The 17,288-nt window shown below is 38.4% G+C and overlaps 1 protein-coding gene and 1 long non-coding RNA gene across 23 annotated transcripts in view; one reads left to right on the forward strand and one right to left on the reverse strand.

Moving 5' to 3' along the window:
• Positions 1 to 121: 121 nt before the first annotated feature.
• Positions 122 to 16,575, forward strand: LOC138742339 (uncharacterized). Of its 4 annotated transcripts, XR_011344084.1 has the most exons (4): positions 122 to 196; positions 4,463 to 4,570; positions 10,472 to 10,818; positions 14,595 to 16,575. It is a non-coding gene; the product is annotated as an uncharacterized lncRNA (long non-coding RNA). The 4 variants fall into 4 exon arrangements; XR_011344083.1 differs by lacking the exon at positions 122 to 196 and having other exon boundaries at positions 877 to 4,570; XR_011344085.1 differs by lacking the exon at positions 122 to 196 and having other exon boundaries at positions 877 to 4,570; positions 10,487 to 10,818.
• The window catches only part of LOC138742337 (hepatic and glial cell adhesion molecule-like), a 59,107-nt gene continuing 47,148 nt past the window's right edge, over positions 5,330 to 17,288 (reverse strand). For 11 of the 19 annotated variants that reach the window (XR_011344075.1, XR_011344072.1, XR_011344074.1 and 8 more), the window contains 5 exons: positions 15,765 to 15,851; positions 14,832 to 14,967; positions 12,921 to 13,004; positions 12,008 to 12,765; positions 9,441 to 9,518 (listed from right to left, as the gene is read on the reverse strand). Coding sequence is in view for 3 of the 19 variants with exons in the window: in XM_069896623.1 (XP_069752724.1) it covers positions 14,834 to 14,967; positions 15,765 to 15,851 (221 nt within the window). In the remaining 16 variants the exon portion in view is untranslated. The other 8 variants (XR_011344077.1, XR_011344079.1, XR_011344078.1 and 5 more) reach the window with 8 other exon arrangements.

Consider the following 17,288-nt stretch of genomic DNA (forward strand, 5'->3'; position numbering starts at 1 on the left):
TATTTCATATACAACAAGGAGAGTGAGTGACAGTGCCCAGTTCAGTTTCCAGTTCACTCTACTGTGCCATCGGAATCCACTCACTACATCGTGGCTTGTGTTTTTTTTGCCAGTTTGTCTACAAATGATTGACAGGAGCAGACACACCACTGAAACCTGTTCATCTACTTTACTTTCTCTGGATGCTGCCTGACCGGTACTTTTGTGTTTTCCACTTGACCCCATCATCTGCAGATTTTCTTCTTTAACTCCAGATATCTTGGTGCAGGAATGTCATCCATCACTTACAATAACTGTGTGTCTTGTGGCACAAGTCTCCGTAAGGGTAATGATAAGGACTCCAGGCTATGATCCTTCCCCAGAGTGGAGCTAGGGTGGACATTTCCAAAAAGGAGGACAGACGTGCTCATAGGTTACCAACTTAGATACACACAGTTTATTTCAACAAAATATATTTTATATACAATTTAAACCGTATTGCAAAAACAACAAATGCAGTTATTTTATTAAATAAAAATTTTAACAGGAAACATTCTTGCCTGTATAAATCCTGCAAAAACCTACCTATTTTTACATAAATCAGTGATTTATCCACTATTCAATGATTTATCATTATGCCATATTACACATAATTCATGCAGTATAAAGAACTGAAAGAAATGAATATGGATCCTCACTCTCCCTCCCTCAAACCACACAATGACTCCACTTGACGTCGAAGCACTGCCGATCGTGCCAGTTTCCCTGTCTGCGGACCCACCACGCATGTGCCAACTGGCCTCAGTCAACATTCCCACTGCACATGCCCCCGCCGGCCCCAGTACTCCAATCCACCGCGCATGCACCAGCCAGCACTCCTATGTGTGCGCAAGAAGAAGCATGGCCTACGGACCCCGGGACGCGGCATTTAACAGATAAGTGCCCCCCTTCCCTTGCCCTTTCTGTGGTTTCTGCCCCTTCATTTGTCCTCCATTTGGGGGTGTAAGGTCTCAAAAGCCGGACATCTGGCCACCCTAAGTGGAGCATTGTGCACAGTTACTTCCATGTGCTGAAAGACTGACAGGTTTTGGACAGACTAAAGTCCATCAGTTCTGGATGTCTGACTCTGTCTATTCTAGGGAACAGCCCATAAATCAGAGAGTTCTCTGTAATGTTAACTGGATATGAACTATAACAAGGACACTTGCATCCTTCTCAAACACTGTTAGCAAACCTGCATTCATCTCCGGGGTAACATGATATGGATGATGTTCCAGTTGTACAGGAAGTCATGGTGCTTGTTTGTGAGCACTGGCAATGAGGCATTCTGCCAGCTAACCCGAACATTCTGCTCCTGGAATCGCCCCACCAGATCCATCAAGTTCTCGTCTGCATGGTGACCAATGTTTGATGGTTTTGTGGTCAAAGGTGTTTGGAAAAACATTTCCACGTAGAATAGATGTTGTAGCAAAGTCCAGTTGACTGGGACATTGCATGGCAATGGGGCCAGGCCTATCCTTTGCAGCCAGAACCTTGGACACCTGTTGTTCTTGTTACTTTGTCCTTGTACTTCAGTTCCAAGCACAGACTGCTGCAGCCACGCACAAAGATGGTCATCAGGATGAGGGCCATGATGGGCATGCTCTTGACTCTTGACTTTGGGCCCTTTCCATCTTGGATGAACTGGAATAATGCTCTGGCAGAGGTGTGAGGGATAAGCCATACCTGCTCTATGTAAAGCAGTACTGAGAGCACCTCGAAACCTGATGACCAGTTATTGAGAGGGAGTGCTGCGCCCACAGACCCAATTTGTAGTGGACTGTCGTTATCCACTCTGACCAATTTTTGTTGCATTTTTTGGCCCCTCCATACCAGATCCCAACACCTTCAGGCAGTCATATCTGACTGTGAAATACATGGTGGGGTGGTCAGAGCATTGCCTTGTTCTTCTTCCAGTTTATCCTGGTACTCAATGAAGACTAAAATTGACTGCTGTGTCAGATTTCTAAATAACAACTTACTAATCTAGAAAAACCTCATAATTCAATATTAGAAGATATTTAATAATAATTCTGTTAAAATCAGGTGCTTAAATGAAGTAAGTTGTACATGCATATAAACCGCCTACTTTGCTCTTTTGAAATCATCAGATTTAGAAAGCTTTTTTCCTTGGTTGAAAATAGACCTAGTTTTTTTTTAAGTGGTGAGAACAATCCAACAGATGGAGTAGAGAGCTGAGTGTGAGAGGTGTGGCCCACAGCATTCGTGAGGCAGCCAGAGAGGACGTTCCATCAGCAGATGGTCCAATGTCTAATCTCACCTGTTCCTCGCTGTTGATAATTCATCTGCCTGATGTCATTTGTCTCAATATATCTTGACACTCATTGGTAATATTTTAATGAAATACTTTAGAAAATACAAAAAACAACCAGAAAGACCACTGTGGCTATGCAGCATCTCCCTCCGGACTCTCAGAAATGAGGCAGATTTTACTCTTGTTCCTTATAGATGTAGGCAAAATTGCTCATCAATTGTCATTACACCAATTTCAGTGGAAACTTGTGAAGGCAAAATGCAGTTATCGTGGTAATGAAGAACATTCACTTTCTCACATCTGTTTCCTGATATTACATGAGGTGACGGTTACTTTGCTGGTTTTAAGACTGACTCGATTTACTGTCATGCACCTATACTTGGTGTTCTTTTTCAGTAAGGTTGTCATACAAGAGGTCCCTTAGCATATTTATCAGTGATGACTCCAGAGAAGGATACTTTTCCCAGGAAATCATAATTCTTTTTATCAAGGACAGAGCAGCTCAAAGTCTGTTATGGGTTGAGAAACTAGTTCTGAAATGCAAACGGACTGTGCAATACAGAGAGAAAACAAAAGAGAATCAATAAAGTGCACAGGTAAGAGACTTTAAATGAGTCTCTAATTGACTTTGTCATTTGAGGATTCTGATGGTGGAGGGATAGCAGCTGTTCCTGAATCTGGGGGTGGGGGTGGGAGTCTTGTGTCACCTAGACCTCTATCCTGATGGCAGCAGTAAGAACAGAGCGTGTGCTGGATCGTGTGGATCGTTGATGTTTGCTGCTGCCCTCCGATGGCAGCATTCCCTGTAGATGTTCTCAATAGTGGGGAGGGTTTTGCCTATGAAGCCCTGGGGAGGGTCCACTACATTTTGGAGGGCTTTACACTCAGGGATATTGGTGTTGGTGTTCCCACACCAGACTGTGATCCTCCACCATTCAATAAGATCATGGTTGATTTGATGATAGGCTCATCACCACTGATGCTTTCTTTCCTGAGATCCCTTAATTTACCTATTATGTAAAAATCTCCACTGTTTCATTGGGCAGTGAATTCCATAAATTCATCTCCTTCAGAGAAATGCAGTTCTTCCTCATCTCCTTCAAAAACTAGTCATCTAGTTCTCGTCTCACCAACAAATGTAAACAATTTACCTCTCTCTATCTTAACTATGCCTTTCATAATTTTATAAATTTCTATCCCTCTCATTCTTCTGAATTCCTGCCAGTTCAGTCCCAGACAGTTCAATCTCTCCTCTCTGGAATCAACCTTGTGAACCTTCTCTGTACTACCTCCAAAGCCAGTACATCCTTCCTCAAGTAAGGGGATCAGAACTGCAGACAGTACCTCAGATGTGATGTCACTGGTATCCTGTACGTATGCAGCATAATCTCCCTCACCTCCCTCCTTCTAAATTCATTCCTTCTTGCAATAAAGCCCTGTGGTAAACCACTGTATATAATGGTTGGATGTGCTGTGTATATGTTTGGATTTACTAGGACACACCCCTTAACTGATCCTCCTCCTACAGGCCCTTGACTAAAGGCGACTGCCACAGCCCCTCCTCAGTTCAGAGAAGTCGACCAGCCTGGGTGGACATCCATTCTCTAGTTAATAAAAGCCTATCAGTTTCTGTACAACTTCTAGTCTTTGAAGTTATTGATGGTGCTTCAAGGCTAACATTCAATTTGCCTCCTCGATAGCCTGCTGACCCTGTAAAACAACCTTTTGTAATTCATGCACAAGTGCTTCCAAGATCTACAGCAACTGCATACTGCAATCACTGGTTATTTAATAACCTGATCTTCCATTTCTCCTTCCAAAATGGATAACCTCACATTTGCCAATATTGTACTCCATCTGCTAGATCCTTGCCAACTCATTTACCCTATCTATAACACTCTGTAGACTCTCCATATCCTCCACACAGTTTGCTTTTCCACTCAATTTAGTGTCATCAGTGAACTTAGATACACGCAGTCCCCTCTTTCAAATCGTTAAGGTATATTGTAAATAGTTGTGGGCTCAGCACCGATCCCTATGGGACACCACTCAATGCTGATTGCCAACCAAAAAATACCTATGTATCCTAACACTCTGTTTTCTATTGGTTAAGCAATCCTCTATCTATGCTAATACATAACCCTAACTCCATGCATCCTTATCTTATAGATAAGGCTTTTATGTGGCACCTTCTTGAACGTCTTTGGGAAATTCAAGTAACAACATCCATCTTTTACCATCAATCTATTGCAATCATTACATCCTCAAAGAACTCCAGTAAGTTTGTCAAACAGATCTTGTCTTTGCTGAATCCATGCTGTGTCTGCCTGATGAATCCATTTAGTTCCAGATGCCTTGTTATTTCTTCTTTAATGATAATTTTCCAATGTTTTCTGCGATGGGAACTTGGGTTGTTGAAAGGAAGAAAGAAAGTTCATAACCTGAGCTGAGAATATTTGAAAATAATTAAATTGTTTATTGTCACGTGTTCCGAGATACAATATAAAGCTTTGTTGTAAGTGAATTTATACTTCAGAACAGCAAGTGGTAGTCAAAGAATGCAGCACAGGATATAGAGAAAAATGTAGTTAAAAAAGTGCATTGCCATCATGTTTTACCAGATAGGGAGAGAGAGACACCCATGTTTTAGGACCTATTTTTGAATTAGCAGAATTGTGTTTCCAAACTCGTGTGCTTCCTGTCTGACTGATTTTATTTTTTGGGGGGTTAGGGAGAGAGTGGAGGTGGAGAAGAGTGTGCGGCCAGGGTAGATCAGTCCTTCAATATGTTGTTGCCTTTCTTGAGACATATCAGCCAGTATTCCAAGTTACAATTAATAATAGCGGATATCTCACATCGACAGTGGCCAATGTGAAATCTAGTATGGGAAGTTTTGTCAATTATCAATTTTAAATTGATAAATATAACAATCCTTTTTTTTTTGAAAACTTTATTTAAAGACTTTAATCAACTTACAATCAAACATAACAGAAGAAAGAAAGAACAGTTTTTACATATATATGAAAAAAACCCTCCCACCCCTTCAGCCAGCTCCCTTAAGGGGAGCCAAATATAAAAATAATGCATAGTATTTCTAAATTCATGTAATCCAAATAAGGAGACCACATTTTAACAAATAATTATCATGTAAACTACATGTAATTTTTTCCATAATAATACAATTTCTCAACTCATTATGCCAACGTGAAATATTAACCTCCATATTATCTTTCCAAGTACTAACTACACATTTTCGTGCTACAGATAACACTAGACGTACAAATGCAATTTGAAATTTATTTAACCCTAGTCCTTTCAAAGAAACCTTGTATCTTAACAAAAAGATTGATGGGTCTAATGGTAATTTGATCTTAAATAATTTTTCCAAAACCAATCTAATTCCTTCCCAAAAAGGTTGTACCTTAACACAAGACCAAACAGCATGTAAAAAAGTTCCAGTACATAGTCCACATCTAAAACAAGAATCCGAATGACTAAATCCATATTTTTTCGGTTTCTCTGGAGTCAAATATAACTTATGTAAAAAATTATAATTAACCATTCCATATCGTACATTTGTCACTTTAGCTACACTATCATGACACATAACCTCCCAATTATCTTCTGGAAAAATATAGGTTAAATCACTTTCCCATTTAAGCCTAGATTTCTCCCAGTCCGGTTTATCCATAGCTTCTTGTTACAATTGATACATATCTGAAATATAACCTTTCTTAGGTATAAAGGAAATCAAAGACTCAAATTTCGTCAACATGGGTAAATTCATCTCTTTACCATAATTATCTTTTATCAAAGCTCTGAGTTGATAATACACAAATAAAGAATTTACAGATATATCAAATTTCTCCCTCAATTGATTAAAGGAAAGAAAATGGCCTTCTTCAAAATAGTCCTGAACTATCTTTATGCCCTTAGAACTCCATCTCTTTAAATGATTATTAAACATTTAAAAAGGAATAAGCTGGTTATGATATAATAGGGTTTGAATTGATAATTTATCCTTTGATCCTAAAACCCTATTTCTTTTAACCCATATCCTTAACAAATGTTTTAATACCAGCATATTACATTCCCGCAATAAGTTCACATTCCACTTAAATATAAACTGGTGTATCTCAATTTCAGATATACCAGCCATTTCCACCTTTGCCCAACTCAGAGGTTGGTCCATATTCATCAATCTACTAACAAATTTCAACTGAGCTGCTTCATAATAATTTTGAAAATGAGGTAGCTGCAATCCACCTAGGGCATATTTTCCATGTAAGCTTATGCAAAGCTACTCATGCTAATTTTCCCTTCCACAAAAACTCCCCCACTGCTCTATTCAGGTCCTGAAAAAAACCCTTTGAAAGTAAACATAATATCAACTGAAACAAATATTGGATTTGAGGAAAAATGTTCATTTTAATGCAATTTACTCAACCAATTAATGTTAACGGCAGATCTTTCCATTTAGTCAAGTCCAATTTAATCTTTTTTAATAAAGGAACATAATTTAATTTATATAAAGACTGATAGTTTGCATTTACTACCACTCCTAAATATTTAATTCTATCTGACCACTTTAGTTTTATAATACTTTTATATTCTGAATAATCTCCATCCCCAACTGGCAATATTTCACTCTTATCCCAATTTACTTTATATCCAGACAACTCTCCAAATTTTAACAGTCTTGTAAATATTTCAAAGATTGTTCCAGTTCTGTCAAATATACCAGCACATCATCTGCAAATAAATTAATCCTATATTCATCCTCCACAATTTTAATTCCTTTAATCTTATCAGTCTGTTGTATTGTCTGAGCTAATGGTTCGATAGACAATGCAAATAAGGTTAGTGACAATGGACAACCTTGTCGAGTCGATCGCACTAATTTAAATGGTAAAGAAATTTGGCCATTTGTCACCACTCTAGCAATTGGGTTTGTATATAAAGTCTTAACCCAACCAATAAAATAAGGGCCAAAATTAAACTTCTCTAAAACCTTAAATAGAAAATTCCACTCAATCCTATCAAAGGCTTTTTCCGCATCCAGGTACAACCATTTTGGGAAGGAATTAGATTGGTTTTGGAAAAATTATTTAAGATTAAATCCAGGTTGGGTTGCTGTCTAAATGCATTGACCAATGTTATCAATCTCAGAATATTATCAGACACATTTCTATTTTTAATAAAACCTGTTTGATCTATATGTATCAACTGATGTAAATATTTGGCGTCTATTCGCTAATACCTTCGCTATAATTTTATAATCCACATTTAATACAGAAATAGGCCTTTACGAAGATACTTTCAATGGATCCCTATCTTTCTTGTGAATCACAGTAGTTATAGCACTCGAGCAAAATTCTGATAACAGCTGCTCCTCAGTTACTTGCTGAAAGACATCTCCAAATACAGAGGATAAATCTTCATAAATACTTTATAAAATTCAACTAAGATTCCATCATCTTCTGGTCACTTTCCATTTGGCATCTCCTGTATAGCCTCTTTAATCTCAAAATCCATGAATGGAGTTTCGAATTCTTTAACCTCCTCCTCCCCTAAAACAGGTAAATTTAATTTAGATAAATAAGATTCAATAGAACCAGCATCCTGCTTTCCCTCAGAAGTATATAATTTTTGGTAAAATGAATAAAACTGGTCATTAATTTCCTGAGGTTTATAGGTAATGTTGAATTCTTTTTCACAGCATTAATAGTTTGTGATGTCTGTTCTGTTTTTAATTGCCATGCTAATACCTTATGAGCTCTCTCACCCAATTCATAATAATGTTGCTTAGATCGATAAAGTAAATGCTCATACTGATAAGTTTGTAATGTATTATAACGTAATTTCAACTTTGTTAAAGCATCTTTTTTTATCTTCTGTAACATCTTTCTGAAATTCCTTTTCCAACTCAGTAATTTGTTTCTCTAAAGTTAAACTTTCCGCCACATACTGCTTTTTAACTTTTGTGGTATAACTAATAATTTACCTTCATAAATATCCTTTCAAAGCATCCCACAGTACAAAATTACTACGTACTGAGTTGACATTCTCAGCCAAAAACAAAGTAATCTGCTCCTTAACAAATGTAATAAACTCCAGTTTCTTCAGTAGCATTGTATTAAACCTCCATCTATAAGATGATTGTACCACCTCTGAACTTACACAGGAGAAAAATAACATAGAATGGTCCGATATAACCCAACTTTTATATTCAGCCTGTAGAACTCTCCCTTGCAGATGTGCCAAAACCAAGAAAAAATCTATTCTAGAAAATGAGTCATGTCTAGATGAATGAAAAGAAAAGTCTTTCTCTGTAGGGTTTACTCTCCTCTAAACATCAACCAAATTCAAATCTTTCATCAGAGCTCCTATTTGTGTGGCCACCTTTGATTTCCTCATACTTTTCGGATATCTATCTAATAAAGGATCCAAAACACAATTAAAATCTTCCCCAACCAAAATGTTATTATTGGCCTGATTTAACAGTAAAAAAGTCTCCGACATAAATTGTTCATCGTCTACATTAGGTGCATAAATATTTAACGAGGTCCATGATTCGGCAAAAAATTTACATTTAACCATCAGAACCCTCCCAGCATTTCCGCCTGTTAAAAGAAGAAGAAAACACATGACCAACCCACTCTTCAATTTCAAATGTTTTTTTTTTCAGTCAAGTGTGTTTCTTGCAAAAAAGCAATATCAACTTTCATTTTTCTTATACAAGCCAAAACTTGTTTGTGCTTAATTGGATTATTTAAACACTGGACATTAAAAGTTGCAAAATTCAAATTAGACATTTCTTAATCTAATAATATATCACGCTACTATAAAATAATGCTCCCCTTCTAATTTCCTTAATATTCTAACCCCTCCCTATATAAAAATTAAAAAAAAAACAGTCCCCAAACAAACTACTAAAAAGTAGTATCCCCCTAAAAATCTGGGTGTGGTAAAACCCACTAGTGGCAGGTGACTAAAGGTCTCAGTGTCATCCACCCTCCAGTCAAACTTTCACAAAGTACTTAAACAAATATAATCAACCTAATGATTCCAGTTCCAATGATTGTTCCAGATCCTCAATATCAAGAAGTCTGCGTCAATTCAACTTTCTTCCCATTCTTTCCATGTTTTCCATTCTTCCCATTTCCATTACCATTTATCCTTCTCTTAGATGACAATGATGACGACTGACCATTTCCTCGCAGATCTGGCAATGAATTGGCAAAAATTAATGCATCGTGATCATTTTCAAAGAATTGAGATTGAAAGTTCCGATTTAAAAAAAACTTTCAAAACAGTCGGGTAACGAAAGGCAAATTTATATTCCTTTCACCACAATACTTCTTTAGCTGAATTAAATTCTCAGCGCCTTCTAATAATTTCTTGACTCAAATCAGCATAGAAAAACATCCTTTTATTCTGAACCATCATTGGAGCCTGATTTTGCCGTGCCTTCTGCACCGCCATTTGCATTATCATTTCTCTATCCTGATATTTCAAACAGAATCAGAACTGCTCATGGTGGTTGGCCTGGAAATGTTTTTTTCCTCAATGCTCTGTGTGCTCGATCTAACTCCAGAACATCCAGAAAAAATTCCTTGCCCAATATCTCAGGAATCCATTTCTTAAAAAACTTTACCAGATCAGACCCTTTCATATCTTCTGGAAGACCTACTATTTTTACATTATTTCTTCAACTTTAATTTTCTAATGAATCTTCTTCAATAATTCCTTCTTCTGAATCCCCCAATCCACGAAAGAATCCTCCACTTTTCCATTTTTATTCTATTACGCTCCACTTGGTGCTTAAATTCAAAAAAAGCTTCTTCAATCTTTTTTAAATTACTTGTACAGTGTCCACTGATTTTATACATCTATTAACATCACTTTTAACTACAGTAATATCTTGCTTCATAAAGGTAATTTCTTCACACATACTATTCATTTTAGTTTTCACTTCCATAAATCCTAGGTTTATCTGAGTAGACATCTGCATTGACATGTTTTCCATTTGATGAGCAATCCCTTCCAAGATTGTAAACACAGAATTCAGTCCAGGTTCCATCACCTCCCTTTGAGGCCTAACTTCCCTGATCTCAGTCCCCATTTCTTCCTGTGTTAATTCCAGTAACGTTGAGTTCTCCTCCTCCTCTAACATAGTGGGTCCTCTTCCAGTGCGACTGTGGGTCTGGACACCTGTCGATAGCGCGCCGACCTCATCAGGTCCAATAATTCACAGACCTGCACCACACCGCACATGCCTGGTAAAGTCACCGACCGTGCAGGTGCATCTTCCGACGCTATACTGCGCGCCCCCGGACCACCAGGCAATACTGCGGGCTTGTGAGTCTGTCTTCGCTCCGGGCACGCGAGTCAGGGCCGGCTGAGCTCGTCACTAAACCAGCGCCATCTTGCAGATGCGCGATTGGCGCCAGCGTAATACTTAACCGAGCAGGAGTCCTCTGAGGCTTGGGAGCTCCAATCGACAACTCCGAGGCTTCAACTTGGTAGGTAGGCCTCAATTCTTCAACACTTTTATAAGGTAATTTCTTTTGCAATTGAGATTTTGATTTTTTCACGTTTGTAGCCATTTCAATCCTCCACTATTCCAAAATCTGTAAATACTATTTTTAACCACTTTTACAGGTTTTAAAATCGAGTATTTATAAGTCTAACTGGGGGAAGGTGGAACTACACGTCTTCCCTCTACGCCATCTTGCCACGCCCCCCCCATAACAATCCTCCTTTGCTTTTTAGTAACTCTATATAAAACAGTGTCATTGATGCACATTTACTGCCAGTTTCCTACGTGAAAATGTGGGTAACACCAAAAATCTTCAACTGAAGTGTCTTCTGCCAAGTTGAGTTCAACTTAACTGTTAGCACCTTTTAAATGGCCCATCACCCACTTCTCAAAATATGTCTGCGCCATCCAGTCAGGGTGGTTGGTGTACGAGGGAGTGGAACAGGATTCAGTCTAAATTGAGACATTGTTTTGTTGGAGTTTGGTAAAAGTTCCCCTGCAATTTGTTCATTGACGCTTCGGAACAAGTTAATTGCTCAGAATTCCCCGAAATGTTCAACCGCACTCATAATCAAAATATACAGTAAATTTCTTTAAGCGCAATGATTCACATTCAGGAAAGAAAAAAAATCTGGAGTGATCAACAATAGCTTTGGTTTAAAACAAATGCCACAAGAATCTTATAAATTCTAGAGCAAAAAAAAATTACGGTATTTTTGGAAACTTTCTTATTCCAGATTATGGAAGGAATAAAAACCTGTCCTCTTCGCAGAAAAGTGACCATCACGTTTCACTGCATTCAGTGACAAGAACAATATGTCAGAGCTAGACATGGTGTGTGACGTGCATTGAACTCTGACCGATCATACCTCACTAAAAGTCAAAAAGACTACAAATGGTAGTCCATTACCATTGACATACAAATGGTAATGGAAGCAGGTGATATCTCTCCTGGAATTTTAAAGCATGGTGTTGAGCAACCTGATTTTTGCATAAACTCCAACTTGGCATCCTGTATTTATGGGATCCATTGACACCTTTATACAATGAGCACTAATTATTTCTGGCAAAAGGTAAAACAACATCCAACATCAATGGAATTAAAAATGTATCTCAGCGCCTGGAATCACAACAGGACATTGGAGATATGATCTTGGGTCACAAATACTCACTCTTTTCATCCACTTTTAAGGAAGATATTCCAAGTGACCTTTGGAACCATATGTTGGTGACTAACAGTTAAAATATTCAACCATTTAGTTGTTGGTCTCATTATCTCCACTATGTTCATGGGTGCTGATTGCAATGGTCAACACCATGGGACCGATTTTCACCATGTTGCCTTCCTGCAAGTAGGATTTTATGGATAGGAATTTTCATTAAAATTGACAACCCTTGATTCCATTGGCCTGCCATATTTTACAGTTGTACAATGCAGAAAAGTAAATCAGTCCTGTCTTGAATGTGCTGTTCCCAGCTGGAAATACATAATGATATTGTAAGGAAAAGTATCGTCAGATGATGTCAATCAGATTTCTTTCACCTACTGCATTCAGAAATATATGTTGACAGGCTTCTCATAAAACCACACATCTGCCTCTTGAGAGCATACTGTTTATGCTCGGAATCCTGGCTTTCACTTAAATTCAGTTCATTTGGGCAATGGTAATACACCATGAAGTTCATTGCTGTTCTGTAGAGAATTAAATAAAGAACCATGCATCTGAAACTCATTCAACAATAAAAGAGATTCAATCATTTTCTTCCAGTTTTAATTAATTTCCTCAATTGTATTTCCTGAAATGGAGGCAAAGAATACCCCATTACTTTGATTTTAATGTGTGTGAATTTAAAGTTGTAACATATGTGGGCTCAATAAATCCATCTTGAAGGAGAATCACTTGGTTTTCACGCCTTTGCATTTTTCTCTCTGAAAAGTCCACAAGAGGTATCATTTTAATGATTTTTTAAAAAAATCATGGCAAAAATGAGCGACTAATCAGGCTAACAAAGCACAGATAAACATTTATACCATCCAGGGTATTCCTCCCTTCCTCTCTATTAAGCCACGTTGATAGAGCTTACCTTGTCTATTCATTAGTTTTCCCCTTAAACGTAGCTGCTGTTAAGTTCAATCTCTCCTCCACATTGATTCAAGCCCCCTCTTGCCTATACAATGATATGAGAAAATTCTAAATTTGAAATTCTTGCTGGCTTTTAAAATTTTTCTTGTTGAACTTATTGAAAGTGTGAAGGCTTGCTTCTTTTAGGTTTAACCTACCAATTAGCTTTGAATTAGCATTAGAATTAGGAAAGATGATATTCAATGGTATGAGACACCTACTGATGGACCAATTTCCTGGTAATCTGCCCATCAATGATAGTTACTTATCTACATTATTACTATTTCCATTTCATGAGAGCACATGTTCGAAGAGACCTTCAAATTTGTATGACGCAATAATATTTGCATTATGAATCCGTTCACTCTGTTAGAGGTTAAGGGGTGGAAAACTTGAGACTGCAGGATGACATTGATTGGTCAGTCAGTTAGAAAAGTGGCAAGTGACTTTTATTCCAGGAAAAGTGAGATGCAGAGATAGAAATGCATTGAAGGGCAATTTCACAGATCCTAAACCATGGCAGAACAAATAGATAAGAGGGGCTGCTGTCTTATTAGCTGTGGTATAGCATTTATGATCAAATTTTATCATAACATTTATACAAAGTTTGTACGGTCACAGCTTAGACATTGTGTGCAATACTGGTCACCACATTGCAGAAAGGTTGTGAATGCACTGGAAAGAGTGTAGAGGAGGTCATTACTGAGTCAAGAATTTTAACTCTGAAAATGATTGGACAGGTTGGGTGATTTTCTTGGAAACAAAAGATCTGTGTAAGTTCTCTACTTGCTTCTCTGTTGCTTCTGGCAATTTACCAGTATAGATAGACCCCACCCCCCCCCCCACCCCCCCCACTTACAGTGTTCCTAATTACAATATTTCGAAGTTACGATGATCAGAAGCTGTTTTGAATAAAGTTAAACTGGTGTCTACCTGTATCAACGTGGTTGCTTTTCCTTCTTTGAAGGAAATATTTCTGTCCACTTAGCACATGCAGATCACTTCCCACCGTCATAATTTCAGTGCTCCTCTTGTAGTGGTGTCAAGGAAATGTGCTTTGATGGACCCTATGCCGTTTTTTAAAAAAAATGTGATTTGGAATGCATGTGCAGATTGTCGTCGCTGAGGAGGGAGAGGGATGAAGAGGGAGAGCGAGCGACGGCAATCTGCGCATGCGTTCCAAATGACAACATAGGACACAAGGTGACGCTGTTGCCCCAATTTACCCGGCGCCACCTCGAAATCCCTGCAAAAGAGAAGACGTTGGCCTCCCAGCAGGGACAAGGCAGAAATTTACCTATACAGGTAGACTCCAACTTACAATCATTCCTACTTACGACGCAAGTCCCAGAACAGAACAGCATCATAGGTCGGGGTCTACCTGTATATCGTATCATTTCAGTTCATTGCGGTGCCACATATTTCATCTACGAGGTCAGAAAGCAAGTTTCAGGTTGTTACATTCATTGGTGAATTAATGGTGTTGGAAAAGTAGAACATAAGTTGCATTGAAGCTGAAATAGACAAATTTGATTTAAAAAGAATGCTGTGCACATTTCAATGACTTTAATGAATCATCTGAGGAAATGCCAGAAAGAAAAATAATGTGATGTATCTGATCCTTTCCATAACTAAGATCCAGAATTTTGGAGACCAAGGACAAGTAGAAAAATAAGGAGCAAACTAACTTCAAAACAGAAAGCAAATGATGAGACACACAGGAGGCTACAGATGCTGGAGAACCTGAAGTCAAACACATCCTGCTGGAGGAACACAGTGGGTTGAGCCTACTTACACAAGCCCACTGCTTCCCAAAGCTACCTCCACTATACCTCTTCCAACTCATTCCATCCCTTTGTTCCAGTATCTCTACCTTCAAGGTAAAGGCTTCACTGCTTCTGCTGTCAAGATGAGGCTCTCTGAAATGTCATTTTTTTTTGTAAACATCAGGCCTTCTCCTCGACTGTGGTCTATATGTCCTCTGTCACTCAGGTTTGCTTTTATCCTCCCTTGAAACAGAACAGGGATAAGTTTCCTCATCCACACCTTTCAGCCCACTAGTCTCCAGTATATTATTCTTCATTTTTTTTCATTCATTTCAACTTGACTCCAGTACCAGACACAACTACCTCTCCTCACCCCTTTATGTCTTCCACAGGCTTCACTCTCTCTGTGATTCTGATGTCCATTCATCACCCCCCCCCCACCCACTTCTCCATGACTGCTGGCGCTTTCACCTGCAAGTGTATCACTTGCTCTGACACCTCCTCCCTCACCACCATTCAGGGTACAAAACAGCCCTTCAATCCCCCTCCTCATCCATTGCATTAGATGCTTCAGATGTATCCTCCACTACATCAGTGAGACCAAACACAGACTTGGGGACTGTTTAGCAGAGCATCTATGCTCTGTCCCAATGGCCATCCTGAGCTCCCAGTAGCATGCCATTTCAATCCCCTTCCTTCTTCCACACTGACCTATATGTACTGAGCCTTCTCCACTACCAGAGAGAGGCCCAACATTAACTACTGGAACAACTCATCTTCCACTTGGGCAGTTTACAGCCCAAAGGTATGAACATTGAATTTTCTAATCCCCTCTCTCTTCTATACCCCTTTTGCTCTACCCCACACCCCCATTCCTGCTGTGACCTCTGCTTTTCAACTTTTACGTGAACAATTAGAATTGGGGATTTAGAGGTACAGTTTCAAAATTTACAAATGGTTCAATAAAAAGTTAACAGGAAAATTGAAAAATACATATAAATGATGAGTTGACAGAATGGGTCAAAAGTAATTATACTTACTGTATTGTTTAGCACGGGTAATCTGAATTATTTCGTAGCAAATGATTACAATTGAAATCAATATTGCACAAGGAAGGATTTTCACAACTAAAGTAAATCAAAGAGAGAATAATGTGTGTAATTATTTAAAACAATGAAATGGTAGTATAGCAACCAAAATGTGACAGATTTAATAGAAAATAATTATTTGTTATATGCTAATAGACACATTTGTTTAAACAAAGGGAAGCATGGTACATCTGAAACATCTATATTTAGTTACATGGAAAATTTACTTCCCTTTTTATTCATATGGTGCTTAGGAGGCAGAACATTTTAAAACCAATTTCAAAGAGTGTGTTTTTAAAAAAATACTCAGAGTAAGGACCCTAACAGACAATAAAATTCACATGGATTTTTTTAGATCATTGTACCTGTCCTCCCAGACACTGAGAATGTGAACACTGTTTCTGAGCTGGTACTTCCTTTTAATTTGCTCTGTCTCTATATTTTCTCAATAGATGTATGAATGTTATCCAAATGAAGACATTTTTAAAATTAAAAAATAATAGTTTATAATGATAATTAATTTATTGTAATGTACATCGTACAATGTGCAAATGCACCAAATTCTTCCATGCAGTAGTCGATCAGGTGCTTGTAAAGAGGCACGATGTAAAATAATAGTTTATAATGATAATTAATTTATTGTAATGTACATCGTACAATGTGCAAATGCACCAAATTCTTCCATGCAGTAGTCGATCAGGTGCTTGTAAAGAGGCACGATGTAAATTAATTGAATTAAATTAAAAAGGACAATAGATGAAAATAGTTATTTACAAATGAATTTGCTTCAGTTGGCACCAATATACTTAAATATTTAAAGACAATTTGATGGGTGTTTGGGTCCTGGGTGGTTGAATGGGAGTGGGGGGGGGGGGGGGGGGTGGGAACCATCTGAAGAGGTTCAGTGAGCAGATGTGGATGTGAGGAGATGTGAGGAAGAGCAGCAAGTTGTTTTTTTTAGACTTATAGCATGATAACAGGCCCTTTTGGCCCACGAGTGTGTGCTGCTAAATTACACAATTAACCTACAACCCTGTATGTTTTTGGAGGGTGGGAGGACACCAGAGCACCCAGAAGAAATCCACACAGGACATGGGGAGAATGAACAAATTCATTCCAGACAGTGCCGGATTCAATCCTGGATTATTGGTGCTATAATAGCTCCTCACTAACTGCGCTTTGTGATTATGGAAGCATAGCCAGGAACAGGAAACGGGGGGCTAGTTGAGTGAGTGTGATTGCATGGGCCTATAGGACAAATGGTGTTACTCCGGCACTGTGACATCCTGAGATGCATTGTAGCAAAACCTTAGTTACCCACAGCAGTGCAGTGAGTGAGTGCCTCCTAAGAGGTACACAGTGTTGTTCTGAAAAGGCACTCATGAGAAATGAACCAGAGGTTAATGCAGAGGACCATAAGAGTGGCAGAGAGGATCGCTGTTGTCTTTCTCCCCCCCAACACCACAACCCCTGCCA

The sequence above is a fragment of the Narcine bancroftii genome, chromosome 9 (genome assembly GCF_036971445.1).
Source record: "Narcine bancroftii isolate sNarBan1 chromosome 9, sNarBan1.hap1, whole genome shotgun sequence".
In the NCBI taxonomy this organism is placed as follows: domain Eukaryota; kingdom Metazoa; phylum Chordata; class Chondrichthyes; order Torpediniformes; family Narcinidae; genus Narcine; species Narcine bancroftii.